Source organism: Mycteria americana, chromosome 1 (genome assembly GCF_035582795.1).
Source record: "Mycteria americana isolate JAX WOST 10 ecotype Jacksonville Zoo and Gardens chromosome 1, USCA_MyAme_1.0, whole genome shotgun sequence".
Lineage (NCBI taxonomy): Eukaryota > Metazoa > Chordata > Aves > Ciconiiformes > Ciconiidae > Mycteria > Mycteria americana.
The window spans coordinates 61185815-61210428 of NC_134365.1; the positions used below are offsets into that span (position 1 = coordinate 61185815).

At 42.5% G+C, this 24614-nt stretch overlaps 2 protein-coding genes across 5 annotated transcripts in view; one reads left to right on the plus strand and one right to left on the minus strand.

Moving 5' to 3' along the window:
- CRY1 (cryptochrome circadian regulator 1) overlaps positions 1–12389 on the minus strand; it is a 38598-nt gene extending 26209 nt beyond the window's left edge. The window contains exon 1 of one of the 2 annotated variants that reach the window (XM_075501832.1): positions 11856–12389. In XM_075501832.1, coding sequence (XP_075357947.1) covers positions 11856–12013 — 158 coding nt within the window. In that variant the 5' untranslated portion in view covers positions 12014–12389. The remainder of the gene's footprint in view (positions 1–11855) is intronic. The other variant, XM_075501823.1, reaches the window with a different exon arrangement.
- Positions 12390–15895: 3506 nt separating this feature from the next.
- On the plus strand, positions 15896–24534 carry MTERF2 (mitochondrial transcription termination factor 2). 3 transcript variants are annotated; one of them, XM_075501853.1, is made up of 3 exons: positions 16342–16385; positions 17340–17489; positions 20708–24534. In XM_075501853.1, the coding sequence occupies exon 3, from the start codon at positions 20736–20738 to the stop codon at positions 21930–21932; it is 1197 nt and encodes a 398-aa protein (XP_075357968.1). In that variant the 5' UTR covers positions 16342–16385; positions 17340–17489; positions 20708–20735; the 3' UTR covers positions 21933–24534. The 3 variants fall into 3 exon arrangements, with proteins under 3 accessions (XP_075357959.1, XP_075357968.1, XP_075357977.1); XM_075501844.1 differs by lacking the exon at positions 17340–17489 and having other exon boundaries at positions 15896–16385; XM_075501862.1 differs by lacking the exons at positions 16342–16385; positions 17340–17489 and adding an exon at positions 16584–16941.
- The last annotated feature ends 80 nt before the right edge of the window (positions 24535–24614 follow it).

Here is a 24614-nt window from a genome sequence, read left to right on the forward strand (position 1 = left end):
ATATTCTGATAACTAGAAAGTGATATTCAATCATCTTTGCAGAAGTGATAGTAGCTTAGATGAAGAATTACTTTATGAATAATGAAGCCTTTATTAGAACAACTGTATTTTTATATTTTCCTCGTTTTCCTGGTCTACCCATGCCTTTCAGAAGATGGGAAAGAATTACCAAAATTCACCTCCTGAACACCAGTCACAGATTTTTTTTATTACTTTGACTGTTGAAAGAATAAAGGTAGACAACTGGAAGATATCATCCTACACGGGATCACTTTATTTTTTCCAGTTTGCTTGTGCCAGGATCAGAATTAATAGCAACTCAGAAGATGCAGACAGGAACACTGCCAATTTAAAGGGGGGGGTGGAAGGGGGCACACCAAGCCCACCTTCCTGAAGGTAGATAAACTTTGTAGGAGACAAAGCAGTTAAAAGACGACCAGTTGAATACCAAGACAAACTGTTAGCATTCCAGAAAAGAGATACTCCTAAGAAAATTATTATTTTTTTTTTAAACTCCAAAGTTCTTTCTATAGATAAAAATGATAGGGGAGCATCTGTAGGCTCTGAACTCTGGAAACTTAATCACCATCGATAATATTATTGCTATGCAGAACCTTCAAGCAAGAAGAGGAGTTCCCCAGTAGAGGTCAAACTGAAGAAAAACAATCCTTATTTGCTTTAATCCCCATAGGTCCAACATCAAAGGGGCAAGACCAAAGGGGGGAAAAAAAGGAGGGGAGGAGGGGGGGGAAGTCTAAAAAGTCTGCAGCTTTCATGACTACATGTCTCATAACTTGGTCATTTCCTTATACCATTTGTAAGAGGAAAATTTCAATATGAATCAACAAAAATAGTTTCCTAAAGTAGGTCGTTGCTGCAGCAACCAGGCGGCTGTTTGGACTACTCCCTGCCACAGTGACCTACTTTTCCAGTTAATATGTAACTCTCCTAGTAGGAGCGCAATTCCTCCTTCCCTCCGGAGCGACTCCGAGAGGATTCCCGCACCGCGGCCGAACTTTATTCCCAAGCAGGACAGAGAAAGGCTTTGAGTAGGTACAAGCAGCGGGTCGGTTCTGCTCCTCTGCGTCATATTTAGAAGTGCTGGCTGCTAAAGGTTAAATGAAACCTAATACGTACTCGGAGTTCAAAAAGTACCAAGCCAACGTTCAAAACCGGAGGAGCTGATAAAAAATAGAAGGGGAAGACGTCAAAGAGAACAGCAACTCGTGAACAACGTGTGCCCTGCCAGAGTCAACAGCTGGCAGCAAGCATCAGCACAAACAAGCTGCTTCAGCACTACATCCAAGCACAAGCTAACGGACATAATCCTTTATTACAGGTCTAAATAACCTTAAAACTGCATAAAAGAAAAACCCTTGTGAATGACAGGTAAAGCTAACAGGTTTTTAAACCCTATTTAACCCTGCACAGACAGTGGAGCAGGGACACACAAAGGTACCACACAAACCCAGGAAGTCATGTTGGCAATTACTTAATTTCCTGTTTACTGTTGCTGTTAATGACCATTAACCTTATGACAAAGGAAAAAAGATTACCAGTGCAACTTTTCATTGAACTGTATCTTAACCTCATGAAGAAAAATATCTGTAGAAAAAAAAAAATCTCTGTAGAAAAAAGCCTACAAGGCTTCAAACGTCAATCACGCCAACTTGTGCATAGGTATTTTTTTGATCAATTTATGCAAACCCTAAGTTGAAAAGCTTTCTTTCAAGGTAAAACTTAAGAGGCAAGCACAAGAGACTAACACTTCCAAGCAAAAGACAACTCATTCCAACAAAAGGCAAGCTATGCATTACCACATAGTACATCCTAATTAAAACTTCGGTTAACAGAAAGATTCTGACAGATCCAGCTCATACTACGAAAGCAGAAAAACAAAGCACACACAGCAAAGCTCTCCAAAGCTTACCTTACCTTAAGTCTTCTTACAACTTGTAAGTTCAGCAGGAAAAATACTGGAATCAATGACAACACGGTACTGCAAGTGGAAAAGTTTTTGAAATTTCCCCCCACACTTTCACTTGGGAACAAATCATATATAATCAGATAATTACTCCTGCAAATCCCACACTCTTCAAAAAGAACAGCAAAAAAAAAAAACAAACCCTAAAAATTATTTTTACTTTACCATTGAACTTGACAAGCTGTACAGCAGCAGCTGCAAAGGTAGGATTCTGAAAGAAAGATGGACTAGTAGAAGAAAAAAAAAAAGAGTAGAATTATGAAAAAAATCAGAAGAGCTGCTGCTGCAAGAGCAACATCTGATCACTAGTAACACTTTTCAGTTTGAAAGTGTGACCTCCAGTGCCAAAAACGCAAGCTCTGTTATGCTGTCTCATATGGAAGTAGTAAAGAACTGGAGTAAAACTTCCAGTAAACGCAGCACTGAAGAACTTTTCTTTGGCAAACTAACACAGTGTTTCAGAGTTGGCACTGAAAGAGAGGTTGGTAGAGTTACATTTTAAAGAAAGCAGAAAGCCAAAATCTAAAACGTAAAAAGAAGAAGATGCACCTTATCTCCACAAACCCATTATTTTCTTCATGGTTTGGAAGAAAAACACACTAGCTCTGAAATAAAGTACTTCTCACCAGTAAATTTATTGGCAACTAGCTTACAGAAAGGAAATTTCAATCAAATGAAAAAACTCTGCTCACTGAAAAGCACCAGGACTATGTGATCAGTACTAATCTTTATACAGATCTCCTCAGATTATGAAAGCCTTGAAATAAAAGGGGAAAATATACCACAATGAAAACTGAACTATCAATATCCCAGCAATTTAAAACTTTTTCCTTTGTCATAAACTGATGAAACTACACATTAGTAGATGTTTCCAGGTCATACCAGTTAAAGAGTATGCTGGAGTAAAGAAAATGAAAAAGTCACTTATAAAAAGTAATTTAAAGAAGCGTTTACAGGATTTGGGATATACTGCATAGTAGCAGTAAACAGCAAACAGCTATGTTGTCTAAAAAGAAACACATAAAGCACAGTAAACTAGATCTTAAGCCTGCCACCTACTGAAAAATAATGACAGAAAGTCACAGGAATCATCCCTAGGCAACCCAAATAAAACAAATAATTCAGATGACACCATTTGCTTGATTACCCTCATTAAGACTTGGATAGTTTCAACTTCTTGAGTTCACTACTAGCAAGACTTACGAAAACAAAGAACAAAATAAAAATGCAACCTTCTCCCCAGTCAAAGAGCCTTCTGAAATCTGGATGGCAAAAATTACCCTGGAGAATACTTTCTTTTAAATGCATATCTCAGTTTTACAGATGTAGTCATGCCTCTCCCATGAGAGAGGAATAAGGAAAACAACAGTAAGCAATCTCTGCTAAAAGCTGTATTGTTCTCTTTTTCTACTTTAAGACTACTAGAAAAAAATGAGTTTGTTTATTCTCAAGAATGTGAAATATGAAGAATAGGAGGGGAAAAAAATCACTTGATGCCATAGAATTTACAGGCAGAAAATCTCAACTCAGAGGAAACTCACAAGAGAACACAGGAAAGAAGTATTTTAATCCATTCTTCAATTAATCCAATGTATTGGAAATCAAATAATTAGCTATTTTTAATGCCAGTTGCTCTACAAAATGGAGTCTCACAATCCTCTATACACTTCTCCAGTACTTCAGAAGTGCACAGATTGTGAAACTGAGATAAAGCTTGCCATGGTGCAAGCTTTAGTGCATAGCAAAATTGTAACTATGCAGGCCATGATCATGTTTTACAAACTATGCAAGGCATGAGTAACAAGAAACCTACATTGAGTTACCTATTTATTTACTCATCTTTCTGATGAAAGTTGCCCTCCTATTTCTGTTCTTTCAATCATTATTTTGCCCCTCTCTCTAAACTGCAGCACAGTTTACCCTTTACCTACAAGGTAAGTAGAATATTGGCATTAAGGAAAAAAAAAAATCTGCAAGCACTGCACTCCACAGGTTCCTTACTATAAAAAGTAAAGCATTTCCTAGGTCATGGCTTCCACACTTTGGATAGACAACATATAGAAAAATCCACATTTCCCTTACAGGAGTTGTTCTTAAGTAGCCTGTGCTGTAGATATTTCATCTCCATCACTGAAGAATCAGTAATAACCTGTATTCATACTTCACAACTTCCCCATTTGAGCTTAAACAGATTTTTTTCAATGTTTCTGGTTTTCATTTTGAAAGGATAGGAGTTTGTGTTCCGAAAGGAATCAAACTTGTAGTGCAAGAATTTTGCAGCCTTTACTTTTCACAGCTGTGCAAGAGTCACAAACATGCTAACATTAAAAAGGAATGTCTGGGACTGAACAGGAAATGCTTTCCTACAAATCAAGAAACACTGAGATAAAGTTTCAAAAGCAGGCCTAGAAAAATTCTCTAGTTTAGTTGCAGGAGGAAGCAAAGCATAACACAAAAGCTCACCTGTACATGATATCACATGCCTGTCACCACAGAAATTAGACGTGCAGGACACATCCTGACCAATGTTCAACTGGAAGAAATCCCTTCCACCTCTGATAATCTGGACAGGCTCCATCCTATTGGAAGGAACTTGTTGCATTAGCACTTTTCAAAGAGATCATGAGCAACAGTTTGACACCTGAATTCACTTCTGAAATCCTGAGTATAATCAAATTCTTATTTCCTACCCAGGTTTACCAATATAGACTTTGGACCTTTCAAATACTAATGCAATTTAAAAAACCAAAAGAATCAAAGTACAGAATTTAAGAAAAAAATGCATATTTTAGGAAGCTTTGTTCACTGCAGCTCAGCTACTGTCTAAACTAATGCTTATGTGTTAATTTTTATTATCTCTCCATTAGTAATTGGTATGATCTCAGATTTGTAACTGTTCCAAAAGTATAGATACACATGTGGACTTTTGCAACAGCTGTCTCCATTTACACACTTGAAACAGAACATGACAATATTGACCTCTTTTCCCCAGTCCTTTCTGGTCCACCATTCACCTCTACTAAACCTTTATTCCTGCATAAAGAAACATTCACACACACAAAACTCCAAAGCAGTGAAAGCAAATGCTTAACTGTGACCTGAAAAATATATGGAGGCTTCAGGGTTAGAAGAACATCGCAATTATAGTTCACCTGTTGACCCAGATTGCAAAGAACTTGAAAGCCAGAAGTATATAGAAGCACACAAAGGAACCTTGCTCCACATTTAAATTGGAGTTCTGAAAATCTAAGTAAAATGTATTGCACCAAAATACCATAAAGTTCTTACCCCACTAATCAAATCCAATCCTTTCGTAGAGGTAATCAAAGGCACAGCTATTAAACCTGCTAAAATGTGATATGCAAATTACTAAGCCTATAAAACACAAAGCCATACTCCCACACTACTTACACAACTGATTCATGCTCAAGATGACTTTTGCCTTTTTAGGTCACTATGGGGAAGTCACAAAATTCCCTAAAGCGAAGAGTTTCTTTCAATATACAAATTAATACATCACAGACGTCAGTGTAACTTTTACACCAAAAAAACAGCCGACTTGGTGGGCAGCTTGACCTTCCTTCTATCATGGGTTGTATAACTAACCTGAAAACCTGCCAGGCATTGAGAGGGTATGGAAAAGAATCATTTTCCTTGAAAATAAAAGGCTTCCATGCTGTAGATAAACTGTCAGAAACCAAAAAAGTTCAGGTCGTACAATGATGAACAGCTTTTTCTGCAATACTGGCATAATGAAATGTGTTTCAAGAGTATCTGTTATTTGTAGGAAAAAAGATATTTTCACAAACTGGAGGAAAAAATACTTTATTACATGGAAATAGCCAAAAGAGGATGACAATACATAAAATAATTTGCTTTGAAGAACTGATGCAGATTCATTGACACTGCCACATACTGATCAGTTAAAAAAAAAAATCTGTATTCTTGATTGCCTAAAAAAAGCTGCTTTCACGTTCACCACAGATGGTGTTTGTTGGGGGTGATCACCCTCTCCTTTTATGACCAGAGGAGGTAACACCACAAGTTGCAGACAGATTACCTGCCCCTGCTCAAATAAAGAATGCGATCTATTGATACTTAGGTAAAATAAAGCAAAAATAGATTTCTGGTCCCAAGAGAAGGAAGACAAATAATCCTACGGAGTTGTTTCAAGACTGCATTTGTCCCTTGATACTCTACACACTACTCTTACATATCAAGAACACTCTACCCAGATCTTCTCTTGATATCCTCAAACCTGGAGATGAGTGTAAAACCAGGTCTCTCAAACCTCAAAACCTCTTAACCTGAGGAATTAGATTCCTTCAAGATCAATTTTGCAGTCAACAAGCAAATTGTATAAATGCTCACTGGAATTTTTCTGGCCTATAACAACTGCTACTTGGAAAAAACAGCTTATTGAACACTTTGTGTAAAACTGGATTTGCAGTACTGCCTGCTCTCTCCAGACCAAACAGTGCAGACTTCTTGTCCAATTTAATAATAGTTACATTACAGAATCTGTTGATACAAGATCATTCACCAAAATAAGCAACCAAGCATAGTGTAATTTCTCAGCTGGCAGTGTTATTTCTCATATTCTGACAGTTTGACAAAAAATAAATCAGGCCTTTCCCCTAACACAGTAAAAAGGCCGACACTTATTTTCAACAATATAACTTCAAAGGGTATCAGCAAATGGCAAGCCACAGAAGAGACCAACAACCACCCTCCAAAAAACACCCACTGGTTACTACACACATGAACAATGCAGGCCACAGTTATATGGCCATTTTAGTCTGGAACAAATCCATACTGCCACTGAAAGAAATGGTACCTGCCCTTCCAACTCTGGCTTCTTCACTACTACTACTGCAACCTTTTTGCTGGCACAATCTACCACAGAGCTAATCCCACCAAAACTGGTAACTAATCTCTTTCAGACAGATGGATGAGCTAACCTGGTTCACCACAGGGCTGTGTGCTATCACGAATGGGTGGAACCACCCCTTTCATCAACACTGCAGGATTAAAACCATGAGGACACACGTCAGCGTGGTTCAGTGACGTACTCTGTGAATCATAGGACTAGATCATATAACACCATGAACTAGAGGGAATCGCTGAACTGTGGGCATTTTTAGGGTAGACAGGGCTTCCTATGGAAGAGGGCAGGTGGGCAACCTAGGCGTGTGGCACTGGAAGGCTTCTCCAATCTAACCACCGGTACCACAGAACTCCCATCTAAACACACAGCTTCTGGAAACAAGTTACCACTCTTCGATAACCGATTTTGAAATTTACAGATTAATCACCCTCAATTTAGTGGGCTGGTTGGACAAAAGTGCTCCAAGTTGCGCACTGAGCTAGAGTTGAAGCCACTCATTAAAAGGTATGACAGGTATGTCTACAACACAGCACAGGAATACTGAAATTCCCTTGCGGACCTGGCTACACCCTGGCTATGGTAGCGGAGTTCAGCACAGGCTACACACCTTGTGAAAGAAACCCCAAAGTATCTACAGAATACATACAAAACTAATGTTACTCCCAAACTTGACGTATGTCTAGCTTTGTATATGAAAAACCAAGAGCCTTGTCTCTATTTATACTTTAGATGACTGGCTTGATGTTAAATATTTCATAAATCAAACAGATTTTCATCTTAAGTGCTACACCATGAAAACAAACTTAAAGGGAGGTTTTTAGCAGGAAAGTCATAATTATTTTGGCACACTCCTTTTTTACATACCAAGTGTGTCACCAAATTTAACACAGTATACTACACAAATTTTGCCTGCCTGAATTACAGATATGGTATCATTTAATACTGAAATCACTCATAGAATAAATCTATTGACAAACTTTCTTCACCAATGCCACATCCAACAAACAAGTCTCTATAGGACAAATCATTTCCTACATAACCTGAAACTGTAAGCATAGTTTCAAAACCAGAAGCACGAATAGCAAAATTTAACAGATGCTACAGAAGGATGTCCAAGTATTAATTTTTTAAAACAAGCTTCCATTTCTATGAATTGCAGTGATTGTCCTGGAAATGAAACTTTTTTTTGCACAGGTTTTTAATATGCTTTAAGGTATGTGTTGAAAAAACTAAAAAAAAAAAAAAAAAAAAAATCACATCTTTTCTTTCTCCTAAATCAATAGGACTATCTGCCATAACAACAGCAGCTAACTTTGCAGGATGTTGAACACATCAATATTCTCACAAAAGCTACTAGATATACCAAACAAATTTTATTACTTGTTTTAAAAGTGAAAGTTGTTCTCTCCAGGAATGATTAAAAAAAGAAATACAAGGATTGGCAAGATTAGACTGTCCATCTTTTTAAATCAATTGCTGCAAGTGAGTCTTTGAACTAGCGTATCAAAAACATACATACACACTCAAAAAAAACAAACTAAAAAAGTAAATTATTAGCTAAAGTAAATTCTTATGCAGCAACTAATGGAACGTTTGCATTTCTTTTTAGGTATTGTGATCAATTGCCAGTCTACTAAAACCAGGGCTAAATGAAACCCTCCCTTAAATGATATTGCTAAACATGAGATCCCATTCTCCTTAATATGGAAAAGTCTGTGAGCACGTACGAACACATTTTTTCATAAGTAGGTAATGGTTACTTGTTGGAGTACGTAAGTTACATTCTTTGTCTACTCTGTTGACACAATTAGATGCATGCTAATTCTGGTGCCAGAAGTTTAAGGGCAATTGACAAAACTTTAAGAGAGTGTTAGAGCAATTTTCCACTTAGCATCTCCCTCCACCACTTCTCCATCACCTTTTACTGTGCCAAATAACCTCTCTCTCGCAAGCCTTGATCTGTGCACGACACTGGAAAACTCATTATATAGAAAAAGCATGTCTCAGTGGAAGCACATCTTGATTTATTTGACAGCCTGAAAGAAGGAACAATAAGAAAAAACAGAACCAGAAAAAATGAAGTGAGTTGAGGCATTTGTTACGTAGCATTCATGATTTTAGGTAGGCTGAATGCCAGGAGAAAGGAGGTCAGTAAGACCACGTGACTGCTTAGTAATTAGACTTGCTCAATAGTGCAATTACACAAAAATATTAGTTCATGAGTGTTACATGACTGTTTAAAGAGAAAAGTCAATCAGAAAGCACCTATGTATTAAAGGCTGCTATTTGCCAGATTTAAAACACATTTTTTAAAATGAACCGTAACTAGTGACTCTGCAGAGGGACAGTGTTACTTCTAACAAGAAACTAAACCTCCTGGTTTCTCGTATTCTTGCACCAATTTTTCTCATATCCATTGTGTTAGTCATACTTCGAACTCTGACAGACAAGAGTTTTGCCCAGGGCATCAGGACCATAAACACACCAAAACATAAACTCTCGGTTGTCAATCAATTCAAACTAAGAAAGGACCACTGTAAATTCACACCAGAAGATTATATTTGACTCATGTTCCAAATGCTGAAGGGCTTCTGCTCCTAATCTCAAATAAAATATCTTTGACTAATTCAACACCCTACTCCACAGGCATGTAAGCAAGGATCTTGCTGGCAGTCATCAAGTGACCAAGGAGATAAAATGCTTGATTATTAACTGCAAGTGCTGAATGAAACCAGCAAACCAAAAAACTGCATCATAAGTCTTATGTATGCATACGTGAATGTGTGTGTTACCACTGGTTAAAAGTAACTAATTAAAACAGCTGGAACCTAAGATAGATTCATTCCAAGCTAGTAACTGTTCATTTAACTAAGAATTTATTGAGATCACTCTAATAAAAATATGGCTCTAGCAGTCAGTTATTCTATAAAGTTACTGTACTTTTAAACTTGAAAAAATCTGAAGATCTCACAAAACCGGGCTATGAAGGCAGTGAGATTTCCTACTCAAATCCACGTGCAGCATGTGCCTTGAAGGTATTGAGTCCCAGGAGACTGTTTGAAGTGCTTTGGATACAGGAGTTGTAATTTACCCTTCTTCTGGGAGACCTTCGGTGGGAGGGGGAGGAGCACACAAAAACAAAGGACTGCAAGAAAAATGCTCCTCTTCATAAAATAAATAAATGAATCCACACCACCAAAAACTCAGCCCCTCTAACCAGCAACTAAAAAAAGACGGTTTTCTTCAAATGCAAAATGCAGTGCAGGGACTAGTTATCTTTTACATTGCTGAGAACACTGTTAAAATAAACCAACTAGCAAATATACCACACACAAATGTACTCAAGGACTGTATTAGCTAATGATCATATTAAGTAGTCATTAAAGAACCAGGGCAGTAGCAGCAAAGACATGAACCTCCTTTTGCGAGAATCAAAGTTCACATTTGTCTATCATTCACTAGCTCAGAGAATATAACCAAAACCGGTTTAGTATTTCAATTGCAAAACACATTAGAAACCTATGAAGTATTCTTAAGACGTGATTTCTTTAACACTTAGACTTGCGCCAAGTGCCCACATTCTTTTAAAACTTAAGTAGTTGTTCATGTTTCGTCCATAAAACTAAGACCTCTGAGCTTTCTTTATAAAGTCAAGATTTGGTATTAAAAAAAACCCTACCCCCTTCAAAACAAACAAAAATTAAAAAGCCTCTATAAAAGAAATGTACATAATGAACCTCAGATAAGGGAAATACCTAAATTATTATTCTTAAGTGGTATGAACATTGTTTTTGTCAGTGAAAATGGAATAATCATCAAGTTAAAGTTCACAGAAAGCATTTTTAGTATTTCTATCTTCTGAAAACCAGAAATACAACCAGAAGGAAAACTTCTCAAAATTAAAAAAATAAAACCAAAAACCAAAACCCTCCAAAGTTGCTGGTAGAGTTATTTAATGACATGGGATATAAATTATGAAATCTGAAAGAAATAATCCTTGAAGAGAAGTAAAAACTGAACTGAAACGCAAAGTATCTCAACTTTGTCATTCTTCTATGACGTGGTGTTAAGCCAAGTTTCATTGCGCTTGTTCCATAATTAGGCAACTCTTCTCAGCATCGTAGTCTGGGCAGGCTAAACTCGTGAGCATTTCAAGTTCCTGATGTTGGATGGACAGATGATACAAGAACGCTACTGCATTATCAACCCTTTTTAAATACAACTTTCAGATCCCTAGGGATGCTTTCAGTAATCTCACAAGATAAGTATGCACAGAAGCCCCACTAACCTCTGCGTTACTATGGCACGCATTTAGCATGGAAGCATCAGTCACAACTCCACGCTAAAGTTCATTTTTGTATTAGGTAGGACCACACCTGGCTTGAAGGTGTAGGAATAGATCTGCATGCTCTGGAAAGGGACACTACCCACCCTTCCCTGCAGGAAAGAGATCCTGAGAAATTACTTTCGAACCAATCCAGCAGCTTAACAGTTTTTCCCCAGAATGGAGTCACCCTGTGCCGGCGCGGGGCTTCTGGCTGCCCAGAGGTGCTGAGGTGAAGCAAGCCCTCCGGGCTGCTCCTCCCGGGGCTTGCAGCCGGGCTCCCGGCGACGCAGCAGCCCCGCTCTCACCTCCAGCGTGCGGGGGCACCGGGGGCCCGCTCGGGCACTGAACCACCGCCCTCGGGAGCGGGAACAAGAACCCCCCCTTCCCCGGCCCCCCACCCGGGCCCGCTCGCCGCCAGAGGTTCCACCGCTTCTTCCCCCTTCCTCCCCGGCCGCGGCAGCCGCAGCCCGGGCCGGCGCAGGGGCTGGATATGTAACAGCGCCGCCGGAGCCGCGGGGCGGGCGAGCGAGGGAAGCCGGCGGTGGTGGCGGCCCAATCGGGCGGCGAGGGGAGGGGATGGCGGGGAGGCAGCGTGACCGCATACATAACGCGGGGATTAGGGCCCCCGCCGGCCGCCCCCGCCGCCCCGCACTCACCGCCACCTGTTGATGCCCACGTTGGAGGAGCCGGCAAACCAGGGGTCCAGGATGTAGACGCAGCGGACCGTGTCGGCGCCCTGGATGCACTCCCGCAGCGCCGGGTTGTCGTGGAGCCGCAGCCCCTTGCGGAACCAGTGCACGGCGTTCACCCCCATGCCGCCGGGCCGGGCCGCGGACGCGGGCGCTCAGCGGGAACCGCCGCCGCCCGCGGGGCCGCTCATGGCGCGGCGCCGCCGCTCGGCGCCCAGGCAAGCAACGGCCGCCGCCGCCCCGCGCGGAGAGGGGGCCGAGCGGCGCGGGGTCCGCGGGGCCTCGCCTCAGGCGGCTCTAGGACCCGGCGGAGACGGCGGGGGCGGCCGCCCGGCGGGGACGCATCACCCCGCGGAGCCCCCGCGCCGGGGAGAGCGGAGACGGGGAGCGGGAGAGCAGGATCCGGCGGTCGCTCCGAGGCGGCGGGGCCCCGCGAGAAGCGGCCGTCCGTGTCGGCCGCGCGCGCCTCGTGCCAGCCGGCGGCCGCCGCCTCGCCGCTCGCCCTGTGACTCTGCGCCGGGCGCCGGGGCTCCGCCGGCCGCCCTGCCCCGCCCCCCGCCGCCGATTGGCCGCCCACCACCACGTGACCGCCGGCCCTCACGTTTCTGAAGTGTGTTTACTACCGGCGGAGGGGGGAGGCGGCGCGGGGAGGGGAGGCGAGGGGCGCGAACGGCCCGCTCCCGCGGCGGGACGGCCGGCGGCCGGGGCAGCCCGCGATCTCGGCAGGAATCCCACCCGCCGGGGCGGTGCGAAGCGGCGGGCCGCGGCGGGGAGGGGCGCCGGGGGCGGAGACCGCGCCCCCCCACCCCGGCTCGGGGCGGCGGGACCCGGATGAGCACGGGGCTCCGAGGAGGCTCTTGGAGGCGCCGATTCCTGTCAGGAGGCGCACGCGCGGCAGCCGCCGCGGGCGGGGGGAGCGTGCGGCTGCCGGCGCGCGCCCGCTGACCTGTTATGTATACCGCCCTGCGCGTGCCCGCGGTGGGGGCTGCGCATGCGCGGCGGCGGGGCTCCCCTCAGCCCCTGGTAGCACCCGCGGCGGGGCAGGCGGCATCGCGCAGCGCGGACGTGGCGCGGCCGCCGTCGCCTGTGGGCCGGGCTCGGCCCGGCGCGGCCGATCTCATCCCACCGCACCCTATCCCGCGGGGCAGAGGCCAGGCGTTTATGTAAGCGCCTGCGTAGGGAGCCCAGCCCCCGCCGGGTGCCGGTCTGTGCGCGGCCCCCGCCGCCCACCCGGCTCGGCCCCCTGCCCGAAGAGGGAGGGCGTCTCCTTTCCAGTGTTATAAGATTCGTGCTGTTGCTCAGAAGACGGACCGTGTTTGTGTGGCTGCCCGCTGCAGTCCTGAGGTGGTGTAAAAAACCCTGGAACAGAACCGCTGAGCAAGAGGCAGAGCTGGCTCGGCCGCGCAGCCTCCTGCCGCGGGAGCTGCTGAAAGAAAACACGTTTCCAAGCCAGTACTGAGCAGTAGAACGAGTTAAAATGGTCTCCCTAGCACTGTTAGTAAAGTCATTATGAGTGAATGGTGTATATCTAACGTCTTCTCTTTTTAATTACAGAGCTCAAACCAACATCTGCCTGCTGCCGACACAGCAGGTTTCCCTATACCTTCTCTCGTGTTAGCCACTAGGGATGGCTAACTGCTGAACGAGGCATCACTCTGATAGGATTCAGTAGAGCAATTTCAAGTCCTAACAGGGCAGCTTTAGCTGCAGATCTGAAAATAAACCTCCACCTGTGGATTGCAACTCAAATCTACAACTTGCAGAGTGTTCATAGACAAGCGGGTAGCAACAGCAAGAGGGGTTTCATTAGAAATAATGCCTCTCAAGTAAAAGGCAGAGGACTCAACGTCAGCAGTACTGACCTTTTTTGACTTCCAGAATTCCAGAGCAGGACAGTACTTTAAGAATTGTAGTTGTTCTTTCTACTAAAATAGTTTTTCTGCTAAGATACACAGAAAGTAAAAGCAGAGACATGCATCACATGTTTCCCTTCACGCTTTTCTTTCCTCACTTTGAATGACTTCATAAAATGTCATTAATGACCAAGGCGTGCTAGCAGCAAAGGCCCCAGCCATGATGAGAACCCCTTTCTATTTGGTTTTATACAAAATTTCTTTCTAAAAAGTGTGGAGGCCAAACTGTTCTTAAGCACTGACTTTAACAATAGCATAAATTATTATGAGTTTTTCAATTATTACTTTGTCATATGTAGAACATCGTATTCCACAGCTCATCATTCTGGTCCAAGAAGAACATACGGCATCCTGTCATACACCCTTGCTGCAACTCACACCTGGAGTAGTTGGGTCATTGTAAAGTTAAGCATTGTTTTCTCAATTAATACAAAGTACATTCTTCCTTACTTGTTTTTTTGTTTTTATTCTTAAGAAATGCCAAATATTTGGTGAATAATTTTTGAAGAGGTAAAATAGAAAAAGAAATCTCTGTAGTTAAGGACCACTTTCCCCCAAAATCCTTTTAATTCTGTATTTTTTGAGCACATTGAAGAAGATAGATTCCTTATTTTCAAGGAAAGTCACCTCACAATACAGTTTTTATTTCAGACTCTTAAACTGCTTTTTCATACACCTTATATTCCCTGCTAGCTCCTTACAAGGCTGCAACACTGAAGATGGCCCTGAATGAAGTCCAGCATCAACTGATCTGCCTTCTTGGGAATACTGAAGTGGAAGCAGCCTTCCCTCACTAGACCTTATGGTTTCATAAGCAAATTGCAACCATGAGAACCATGGGTCTGTAAGGCGTTTGTCGCTACAGGCTAAGTAACAACTGTAATATATCATTAGCATATCATTATGTCAAAACACCATTCGGCTCTAGCCATACCTTCCATGCTAGACGGTTTGTTCTTGATTTAGAAGTGGCAGGATGGTGAAGAGTATATTAATTAAAATGTCAAATCTCAAGGGAAGAGTCTCTCCAAGTTAGTAGAAGAAAATAGAATCACAGTTAATCAAGGAACTTGTACAAGTAAACCTCACTACTCTGTTCTCTTGTGGATAACTTTCTTAAAGAATGTTATTGCTAATTTAGCTAATTTAGCCCAGACTGTGATCGCAAAAATCAAGAGAGTGGGGAGGAGTTAGAAGGGAAAAAAGATAACATGAAGGCATGAAATGACAAAAACATAAAGAAGCAAGTATACAATACCTTGCGTATTACAAATTAGAAGCATTTTTTAGGTACATGTTTTTAGCATCATTGTGTGTCATTTATAGTCACAAACATTGGTAACTGTTCTTGAAACAGCAGTTATGTAGGAGACCGAGCCTGAACTGGGTTCATAGAGCACGGTTTCTTTCTGTAGCAGTTCTCTTCTTCATTAGATCTTTTTTGCAGACCTAATACAGACTGTTGAAAATGTAGCTGACAAAAGAAGCGTTGCTGAGAGAACAGTACTGATTTTCACTCTCTGAAGGATGTGATTGTGCAGACCCAAGAGTTAGTTTAAAAAATCCTAACATGCCTAGAAAAATCTTTCTAGTCTAGAAATCATTTGTGTGTCTCTGCTGATTTGTTACTCTAAGTTTAGAAGAGAAATAAAGTAGATACAGCTGAAAAAAATAAGATAGAGGAAGATGATTCTCACCATCACATCTCATTTAACTTCTGAAACACCACCAGCAAAACGCTGTAAATCCAATGACTAGGTATGTGAATTTTATTCTTTTGTTCTGTAATAAGTGCAGTGATCATACGGAAGGAGATCTACTGATGTAAGACAAGCGTCCCAGCATCACATCAGGGTTGGCTCTCATCCAGATTTGATCCCAAAGAGATTGTTTAGGGCACTGCTTTCAAAAAGAGTAGAAGCGTCTTTGCAGAGATGAACACGCTTGGCGTCAGGAGCCCCAGGGCTTTGATTCCTGGGTGGTGTGTACGGTAACCGTTGTGCTGTATGGGCGCAAGGCCTCGCTAGCGCCGTTGTTTCAACTTCAGTTCTGGAAAAATAGAAAGAACAGACCGTTTCCCTTACCGAATCCATAGGGTCATCTGCTTCCCATAAGAATGCGGGCACCCAAGTAGCTTAATTGTCAAATGTTAATTTCTTTGCTATCATACTTCAAAATGAGCGATTTTCACATTATTTTGATTTTTACTTACTATACTAATTCTCTCTTGAAAGCTGTTTAAATCCAACCACCCTTAACTATTTCTCATCGTAACAAAGTCTCTTGTAACACGTGGAAGAACCTCAGGTGATTTTGCATCGTGAAGAGACCGGTGCCAGCCCATTGCCACACTGATGAAGCACAGAGCGCAGCAAGACGCGACCTACAGCCCGCGCCCTTCGCACCTCGACGGCGGCAAAGTCCTCGTTTGCGGCCAACTCGGGCTCCGTAACTGCACCTCACTGCCGCCCGCCCCGCCCCGCCGCGGCCGCCGCATGGTACATCCTCCCTCCCCCCGCCGGGCGGCACCGGTGGTAGGGCCCAGCGCGGCGGCGCAGCGCAGCGCTCCGCGGCGGGGAGCCAGGTCAGGCGCGGCGCGGGGGTGCGGGGCCGGTCCCAGCCGGCTCCGGCCGCTTCACACCAGCCGCGGGGCTGGGGGCTGGGGGCTGGGGGGGCGGGCCGGGGGGTGCCTCAGCGGCGGCCCGGCCGAGCACCGGCCGGTGAGGGAAGCCAGCCTTGGCGCGGCCCTCAGGCGGGGCGCCGCCGTTAGCGGGCCGGCTGGCGGTACGTTCGGCCTCCCGTGCTTTGACGACGGATGCGGCCGTGTCGTAACAGTGACGACGGCCTGAAGATAAGCGGGGCGAGGTGCAGGAGGAGAAGCCGCATGGTTTTTAAATGATGCGTGGTTGGGAAGGAAACCCTCGGGCGCGAGGCCGCGAGTGACGTTCGTGCCGGGTGACTTTGGCAGTAATGGCAGAAACCGGCTACGGTAGCGAGGGTCAGGGCGGGATGGGGAGAGGCCTGCCGGGCCTCCCACCCTCGGCTCCCGTGCTGGCTGCAGGAAACCATCCTCCTGCCCCTCCATCCCGAAGCGCAGTCCGAAGGGACAGAAGGGGGGTGTGTGGATAGGCATCATCCAGGTGGCTGCGCTTACGCGACTAGGCTGTCATCGCTTGCTAGCTTTCCGTTTTCTCTGTACTAAAACACCACTTGATGACCTTCAGCTTAAATAGTGCTATGCTTCCTTAAGCTTTTTTTGAATATGTTTACTTTTACTTTCCTAGATCTAAGGAAAAGCCTTTTCCCCATGAGGGTGGTCAAGCAGGCAGCCCAGAAAGGCTGGGCAGGCTCCATCCATGGAGCTTTGCCAGACCTGACTGGACAAAGCAGCCTGGCCTTTTCCCATAGTTGACCCTGCTTTGAGCCTTCGAGGTCCCTTCCAACCTGGATTATCCTAGGTTTCTCTGTATTTTTTTCCAGAAAGCTTTATGCTGGTCTAGTCTAGTTTTGTAACCCTTCTTTACCTCATTTCCACTAGTGATGCAGAAGCAGAGAGTAATTTTTTGTCTGCGAGTGCAAAAGTGTGAATACTTACTCTACCATGCGTTAATTTACAAAACTGCTACCTATGACCGCTCCATATTTCTTCACAAGCTATTCAAATCCTATCTACACTGCTCTCTTCTAGGTAGATACGTACTCTTCCTGGTTAATTCAAAGTTCAATCTAGGCATTTAGTAGTTTCATTTAATTCTCTACAGCCTACTAAGACCTGGGTACAGTTTGCTGTAATGAGAATGGTAGTAACCAGCATACAGTAGTAGTCATCCTGTTGCTCTCTTTAGTGAAAGATTTTATGAAAAATACAACATGAGCAAGAGTTTGGTTTGCTAATTTTCAAAAAGTGAGATTTGAGTCTCAAAATACACCTTCAGAAATTCAAAATTTCTGAATTAAATGAGGGATGAATCAGCCAGTTGATCCTAGTATCCATTTCCTATAGAAGATATACATAGGAGTCTCATTAAATAATGAAACTTACAACACCCCTTCACTCTGTAGATATAGGTCACTGCGAGTGTGCTAGCAAGCAGGATCACAGATAACTTCCAGGCAGACATTAGTTCACTTCCTTATTGCTGTTGTGACACCTGGTGATAAGAGGGTGCTGCTGGCAGTGAGAGCAAACATCTCGTCTAAGATGGCTGGTTTTTTTCTTAATCTCTCAGTTGATTTACAATCCCCACAGTGATACAAGTATGTAAAAAGTTACAGTGGGGTCCTGCATATTAGAACAGTAGTCCAGCATGAGCTCTAAGAGAACTCTGAACTTTTGGAATAGGTTACATACCCTGCAAACGTGATACTGTCATCTATGGACTCTGAAATACACCAAGGCATAACTCTTAATCATCTTCTCAGTTCCTATAGAAGACCATGACATTAAAATCCATTAATCTTATTTTGCATGTTATATTTTGCTTAGTGATTTACAAGGGCTCCTGAGTACCCCAGTCGAATGCGGTTTAGCAAATAAACTTTTCCTTCCTTTTATAGTATTCTGTGTTTCTGCATGGATGATCCTCACTGACAACAGGAAAAAAAATGACTATCATGTCAAACATTTTCAGACAACATAAAGCTTCTTTTAAGTGAACATAACAATCATTTCTATGTCAGATCTTGGAAGAGCACAATTTACTATATCAGAATTTTTTAAAAGCTCTATAATAGATAAAATGACTGTATTTTAAGTGACTGCATTACTCACAAGGCAATTTTGTTTAACAGCAGGATTACACATTGAAGCAAAAGTCATCGTTAGTTATTTTTCCAGTTTGTACTTTGGAAGTATCATCTGACATCCCAAACAATTTTAACAATACTTTATTTTGCTGGCAGTTTCCAGCTGAGCTGAAGCGTTAATGAAGAAAGCCCTGATCCTTCAGAGATTTACTTACTCTGACTGGACCCACTGAATTCAATAGAACTACTGAGAGTACTCAGGCGGTTGTGTCACTCCCTGTGCAGGAGAGGCTTTAATTTGCAGTCCCCGCGAGACAGTCACTTTTTCAGGATGTGGAAAGGTCAGCACATGAAAAGTCTGTGACTTACCTACAGTTACAGTGCTTTTAGGGCTATTGGGAAAAATTCTTGTTCTGTGGTGGAGCTTGCTGGACAGCACTGCTCAAGTCACAAAGTTTATGAAGATAAAATCATTAGCCTTGGGGCTATGACACAAGCAGCTTCATTAGGCAATCAGATTTTGCCTCAGAGATTTGAAGTAACACTAAAAAACAAGTTACCGATAAACAGCTTCTGTTAATAACATAAGCTTGCATATAGGAAATTATGTCTTACTCTGTAAGTTTATGATGTAGTAATGTAACAAGAGTCCGGCTTTTAGAAGCTGAAAAACATCATCTTAAAAGCAAAGGTACACTTTCTTGAGATAAAGTATTTTACCACTGGAAAATATTTAACCTTACCTGGCAACTAGATAGGGGCCCTATCACTTAAGTTCTCTAAACAAGCCACGTTTTTTCTTAAAAGATGGGCTATCAAGAAGATTCAAGGGATCTCATATAGCTGCTCCTGCAATAGGCTTCTTGGTCTGTTATGTAGGAGATTAGACTGCATGATCGTAACAGTCTTTTCTCTCCTAAAAAAAATCCCCAAACAATGATTTACCTTAATGCTCATGTAGGTACTTTTTGAAGCATGCTATACTTTGGGAGAAACGAAAGCAACTGTATAAATAGAATTGTCAAATGCACAAATTATGGTTTTTTTCTCATTTTCAATTTGAGCAGTTTTAAGCGTGTTACCAGCAGCAGCAATTTGTGCGAGTATTTCACAGACCAGCAACTCTCCCTTTCACACTCTGTGCTTCCAAAAGGTCGTTATGAAAACACCGCCTAGGAAGTTAAAGATACACTTGCTACCTTTGTTTGACTGCTGTGGCTCCTTTGGCCATTGCAGAGCAGGTGGCAGCGCATGTGCTATTGGTGATACCTGGCAGTCAGTTTGAGCAAAGGCGGAGTATGGGGTTACCCACAACTACCCTATGGTTGCTGTGTGGACCCCAGCATGGCCACGCACCTGTTCCCTGGGGTGCATGAGGACTCTGCCTACTGGGGGTGGCTGGCAACCAGGGAAGTGACCTGGAGACAGAAATAAGGCGTCAGTGCAAAGGGCAGCTGTAGCAAAGTAGGTACTGGAAGAGGCAAGTGAAGGCCTGAAGGTGTTACAGTGTACTTGCTTCCTCCCCCAAAATACCAGTGTGCTTATTCAGAACCTAATTAACAGACTCAGCTAGTGAAAAACACATACATAAAGGTTTCAATGATTTTTTTCCTTAATAACAAGAATGATTTCAAAATGCAGTTAGGCTACGAACTGCTGCTGAAGGAGCACCGGGGGGGTCTCTGACACATGAAGGAACAAGTCACGCTCCAAACAATGCTTGAGAAGTTAAGCAAATACGTTCAGAAGGGTTAAGAAAGATATTTAAGCTGCCTTTTTTTTTAAAATTCATTTAGTAGAATTACTGTCAAATTAAATTGCATGAAACATTTTTCTAGTATAGTACGAGTGAGCTGTAATATAATTAACAATGTTAGCTGCAGGAAATGGCTGACAGTTTGGTTCTTGTATGACTGCAAGTATTTACATGGACAGAGCACTGCCCCCACATCAGGTCTGTTGCATCCGCATGTTATTGTTCCAGCGAGGCATCCGTCAGAACATTAACCTTTCAAAAGTATTTTTTCCCCCCACTTTCACGTGAAGGCTGAATTTTGTGCTAATAACAAAAAACACCATCAAGAGTAATTTCTTATGCCACATCAGTCTAAATATCAACGTCTGAGCATTAACTTGTGCCTTAAATGTGTTTTCTTATAGTTGTTCTCTCTCCATAAGGCTGAATTCCATGATGTTGAGAGGAGTCGCCCACGGTGCAAAAGATACATTTAATCTTCTGTTGGCAAGATCTCAGTACTGTAAGCTGGGACTGAATTTTTCATCAGTATGGACTGAAGTAGCAAACAGAAGCTTCCCAATACATTCCACTTACACAACTGATACAAAGTCAAGAGAGGAAAATAAAAAAACCATTGAGAGTCTCTACAGATTGTCAGTTGACGTTAAGAAAATACGCAGACTAAAGGAATGGGTCCTTCTCCAGGATGTGGCCTATGTTAAAGAAATTGCTGGTATCTTACAAGAAATGGGAGCAGATGAGACCACGGTAGCCAACATTTTAGAACGCTGCCCAGAGGCAATTCTCCATACCCCTGCAGAGATAAACTCTCAGAGAGCTCTATGGCAATTAGTATGCCAGAATGAAAAACAGTTGATTAAATTAATAGAGCAATTTCCAGAGTCTTTTTTTACTACTGAGTATCATGACAACCAGAAGGCAAATATACTTTTTTTCCAAGAGTTGGGACTTAAGAATAATATAATCACCAGGTTCTTGACAAGTGCACCCAATATTTTCTATAATTCTGTTGAGAAAAACAAAAACGTGATAGAGACATTACAAAGAAATTATTTACGCTTAGGAGGTTCTAATGCAAATATGAAGATCTGGATACTGAAGCTATTGAGCCAAAATCCATTTATTTTATTAAATACATCCACTGCAATCCAGGAGAACTTGGAATTTCTCCAGAAGAATGATTTCACTGACCATGAAGTTCTACAGCTGCTGTCCAAACTTAAAGGTTTCATTTTTCAACTTACGTCTACTACTATGCAGAAGAGTATGCTTTTTTCCAAAAATATCTTTAAGTGCAGTGATCAAGAATTAAAACAGCTAGTGCTGAAGTGCCCAGCCCTTCTCTACTATTCTGTTCCCGTTTTGGAAGAAAGACTTGAAGGACTACTGAAGGAAGGAATTTCTGTAGCGCAGATTAGAGAGACACCAATGGTGCTGGAGTTGACAACACAAATTGTTCAGTACCGAATTAAAAAACTCTCTGCTTTGGGATATGATATAAAGAGTGGAACTCTAGAAAGCTTGAATGGTACTAAGAAAGATTTTGAAGTCAATTATGGTAAGATACAATCAAAGAAGGAGAGACCAATTTTTAATCCTGTTGCTCCTATACACATTGAAGATTAATTTGAATGCTGGACTTCAAATTATGCAAAAGAAAATTATCAAAGAGAAAAGCGATGTTGGTTCTTTGAGAAGGGCCAAAACAAAAGTAATCTTAAACAGATTCTAGTCTTACACTGTACTTTGTCCTGGAGTAGGTCTTAGGCACAACTTCATTATACAATTGTAGCTTTCTAATGCTTTCAAATAATACCATAGAACCTGGTTATGATAAAGGTTGTCTTTTTTCCCAGGGAGCACCTCACATGTTTTTTTAGTTCTGTTACATTTCCTTATGTAACAGGGCATTAACTGCTCTGGATTTTCAGCCCTGTCACTGCAGAGTCCAGCCTGTGGTAGTGATTAGCACAATCTTTAGCACAAGAAAAGGAGGGTTATTTTTCCAGCAGCGTTCATCAACCCACTGGTTCACTGACTTTTGGCGACTCTTTTGGAGTTCCATTCCTTACTGCTGCAGTAAGTAGGTCCAGGTCCTGACCTGCAGCAGACTTGACTTCTTGGATAGAAAAGCCTAGCTACAGCACAGTCTGAGGACAGGGGCAGGACATATTTTTTATTTAGTGACTGCTACAGTGAGGCCCTGGTATGTTTGTGTACAAACCATAATGCAAAGAAACTACAAGACAACCTCCTTTACATTTCTGAGACTTAAAAATTTACTCCTTTTGCAAAAGGTTTAGGGCACGAGGAATACATTTATTGCTACTGTCTAGTTCTTAATTTCTTCTTTTCTAGCAAGGCTTGGGGAGAGAAAAGGTTAGGGAGATATTCAAGTGAGTCTCAAATGATTGTAGGAGAAAGGAAAGAGTCATGCTTTTATATTAGGTGTAATAAAACTCTAGTCTGTAAACCACTGGCGATTAAAAATGACTAGCAGGTTTGCAAACAGCTGCCACAGTTTCTAAATATATGGTGACACTGCTTCTCAGATAACACCGTATGGTAATTGTTGACAAGTGCTGGCTTTCAAAATAGTAACTATCTGACAGTGTTTAAGTTCTCAGGGGATTTTATTCATTTTCATTTATGGGCTGTGAATGATAATATAAAATAGTAGCATCATTGACAATCATCTCAATAGAATTAGGATCATCAGTGATTTTATTTCTCAGAAAGACTTTCCTAAGCAACTATTCCATACACGTTCCCCTCTTGACAGCAGGAGAAAAACTAGTTACACCCCCCCTCACTCCGGGCCATTCTTCAAGGTCATTTTTAACAGACATTTTGGCAGCAAGTCCAGGGTTCCTTTTCTTAAAGAGAAGTTTTAAATTGCTGAGGAAAGCTGGTATTTAATTACTTGTTTAGAGGGTGGGCTGCAAGATGATGATTTTATATAGTCTGTCACGTTATCCACTGTGAGCTTGGAAAGGGCTAGAAACATCTGGTTAAGGCAGTGCCAAGATTTTAACAGCTGAAGGTCTGAAGCTCACCGCCATGCAGGCGAGTGCAGACGTGACAGCAGCTTGTGGGGGTAAAGACTGCTCTTGTAGGAGCATGTGCAACAGTGGCGAGAGTTCAAGAAGGGGCACGTATCACCAGCACGATAAAAGTCAGGCTGTGTTACTTAGCCATGTCTTTGCTGACTCTTCAAAACACATCGTTTTTTAAGAGGAAACAGGGAAGACAGCCATATTAAAAGTTCACAGGAATGTGCCTTTGTCACTTTCTGACTGTCCTTCAGTGCTCAGCTATTAAGCACTCCACAATATTATTTGAATTCAAAAGCATCCTTCCCCTCAGACACAAGGGGGCATTTCAGCTCTCTGAAGCTATTCATAATACAATCTGTAATGCTGAACCACAGAACTGATCAGTGGTTTAGGATGAAAAGGAAACCAAGACATAGAACAGTGTTTTCCCTGAAAATTTAGTTTCAGCATTTCTATATGTATCTGTCTTTAAAGTTCCTGAAACAGCTTATTCCCATCACTTACAGTATTTCCAGTGGCAACGGACAAAACAGGAAAGTGACATACTTCCTTAATTGAGTCACAGCCTGAATTATCACAAACTCATTTTCCATTCTGAGTGTTTCAATTTCTCCTCCTCCTTTTTCAAAACAAAAGCCTAAGCAGAAAGACTCCTTTTCTCTACCAGCAGGCTGAAATTCATTCAATCCCCCATTCATAACTCTATGCCTGGGACCTGTTTGTCTCGTCTTCACAGGATTCATTTATAATAAAACCTCAGGGAAGCTCCCAATTACCAAAACATTGTATTGCTGAAATCTGCTTCCTTGTCTCTTGCTGTTACTCACAGCGAACATGAACCAGCTTATACTGTTTAAGTCTGGCATGTAAAAGCCTGTGGACCAGCCTTTCATTACATAGTGGGCAGTCAGGCATACAAGTAGTCTTCATAAACATTTCCCCTTTTGAAATGGGGGCTGCGAAAAGGAGAGTAAAATAAAACCACCACAAAACCAATCCCAAAACACAAGAACGATCCCACTCCCCCTGAAAATTTCAGTTCCATATTCCATTCAGCTCACTACGATCTTAAAAGTGGGTATCCCCAAGCCTCAGTTCCCAGGAAGAAAAAATTAGTGCAAGGGATTGTGTGTTGTGTCTATGCACAGCCTACACGGTGAAGTTACAGTTTTTGTTAAGAGCTGGTTGGCACTACTTAGATGCAGATAAAAGACACTCTGGGGCATGATACTGTGGGAAGATTTACACCTAA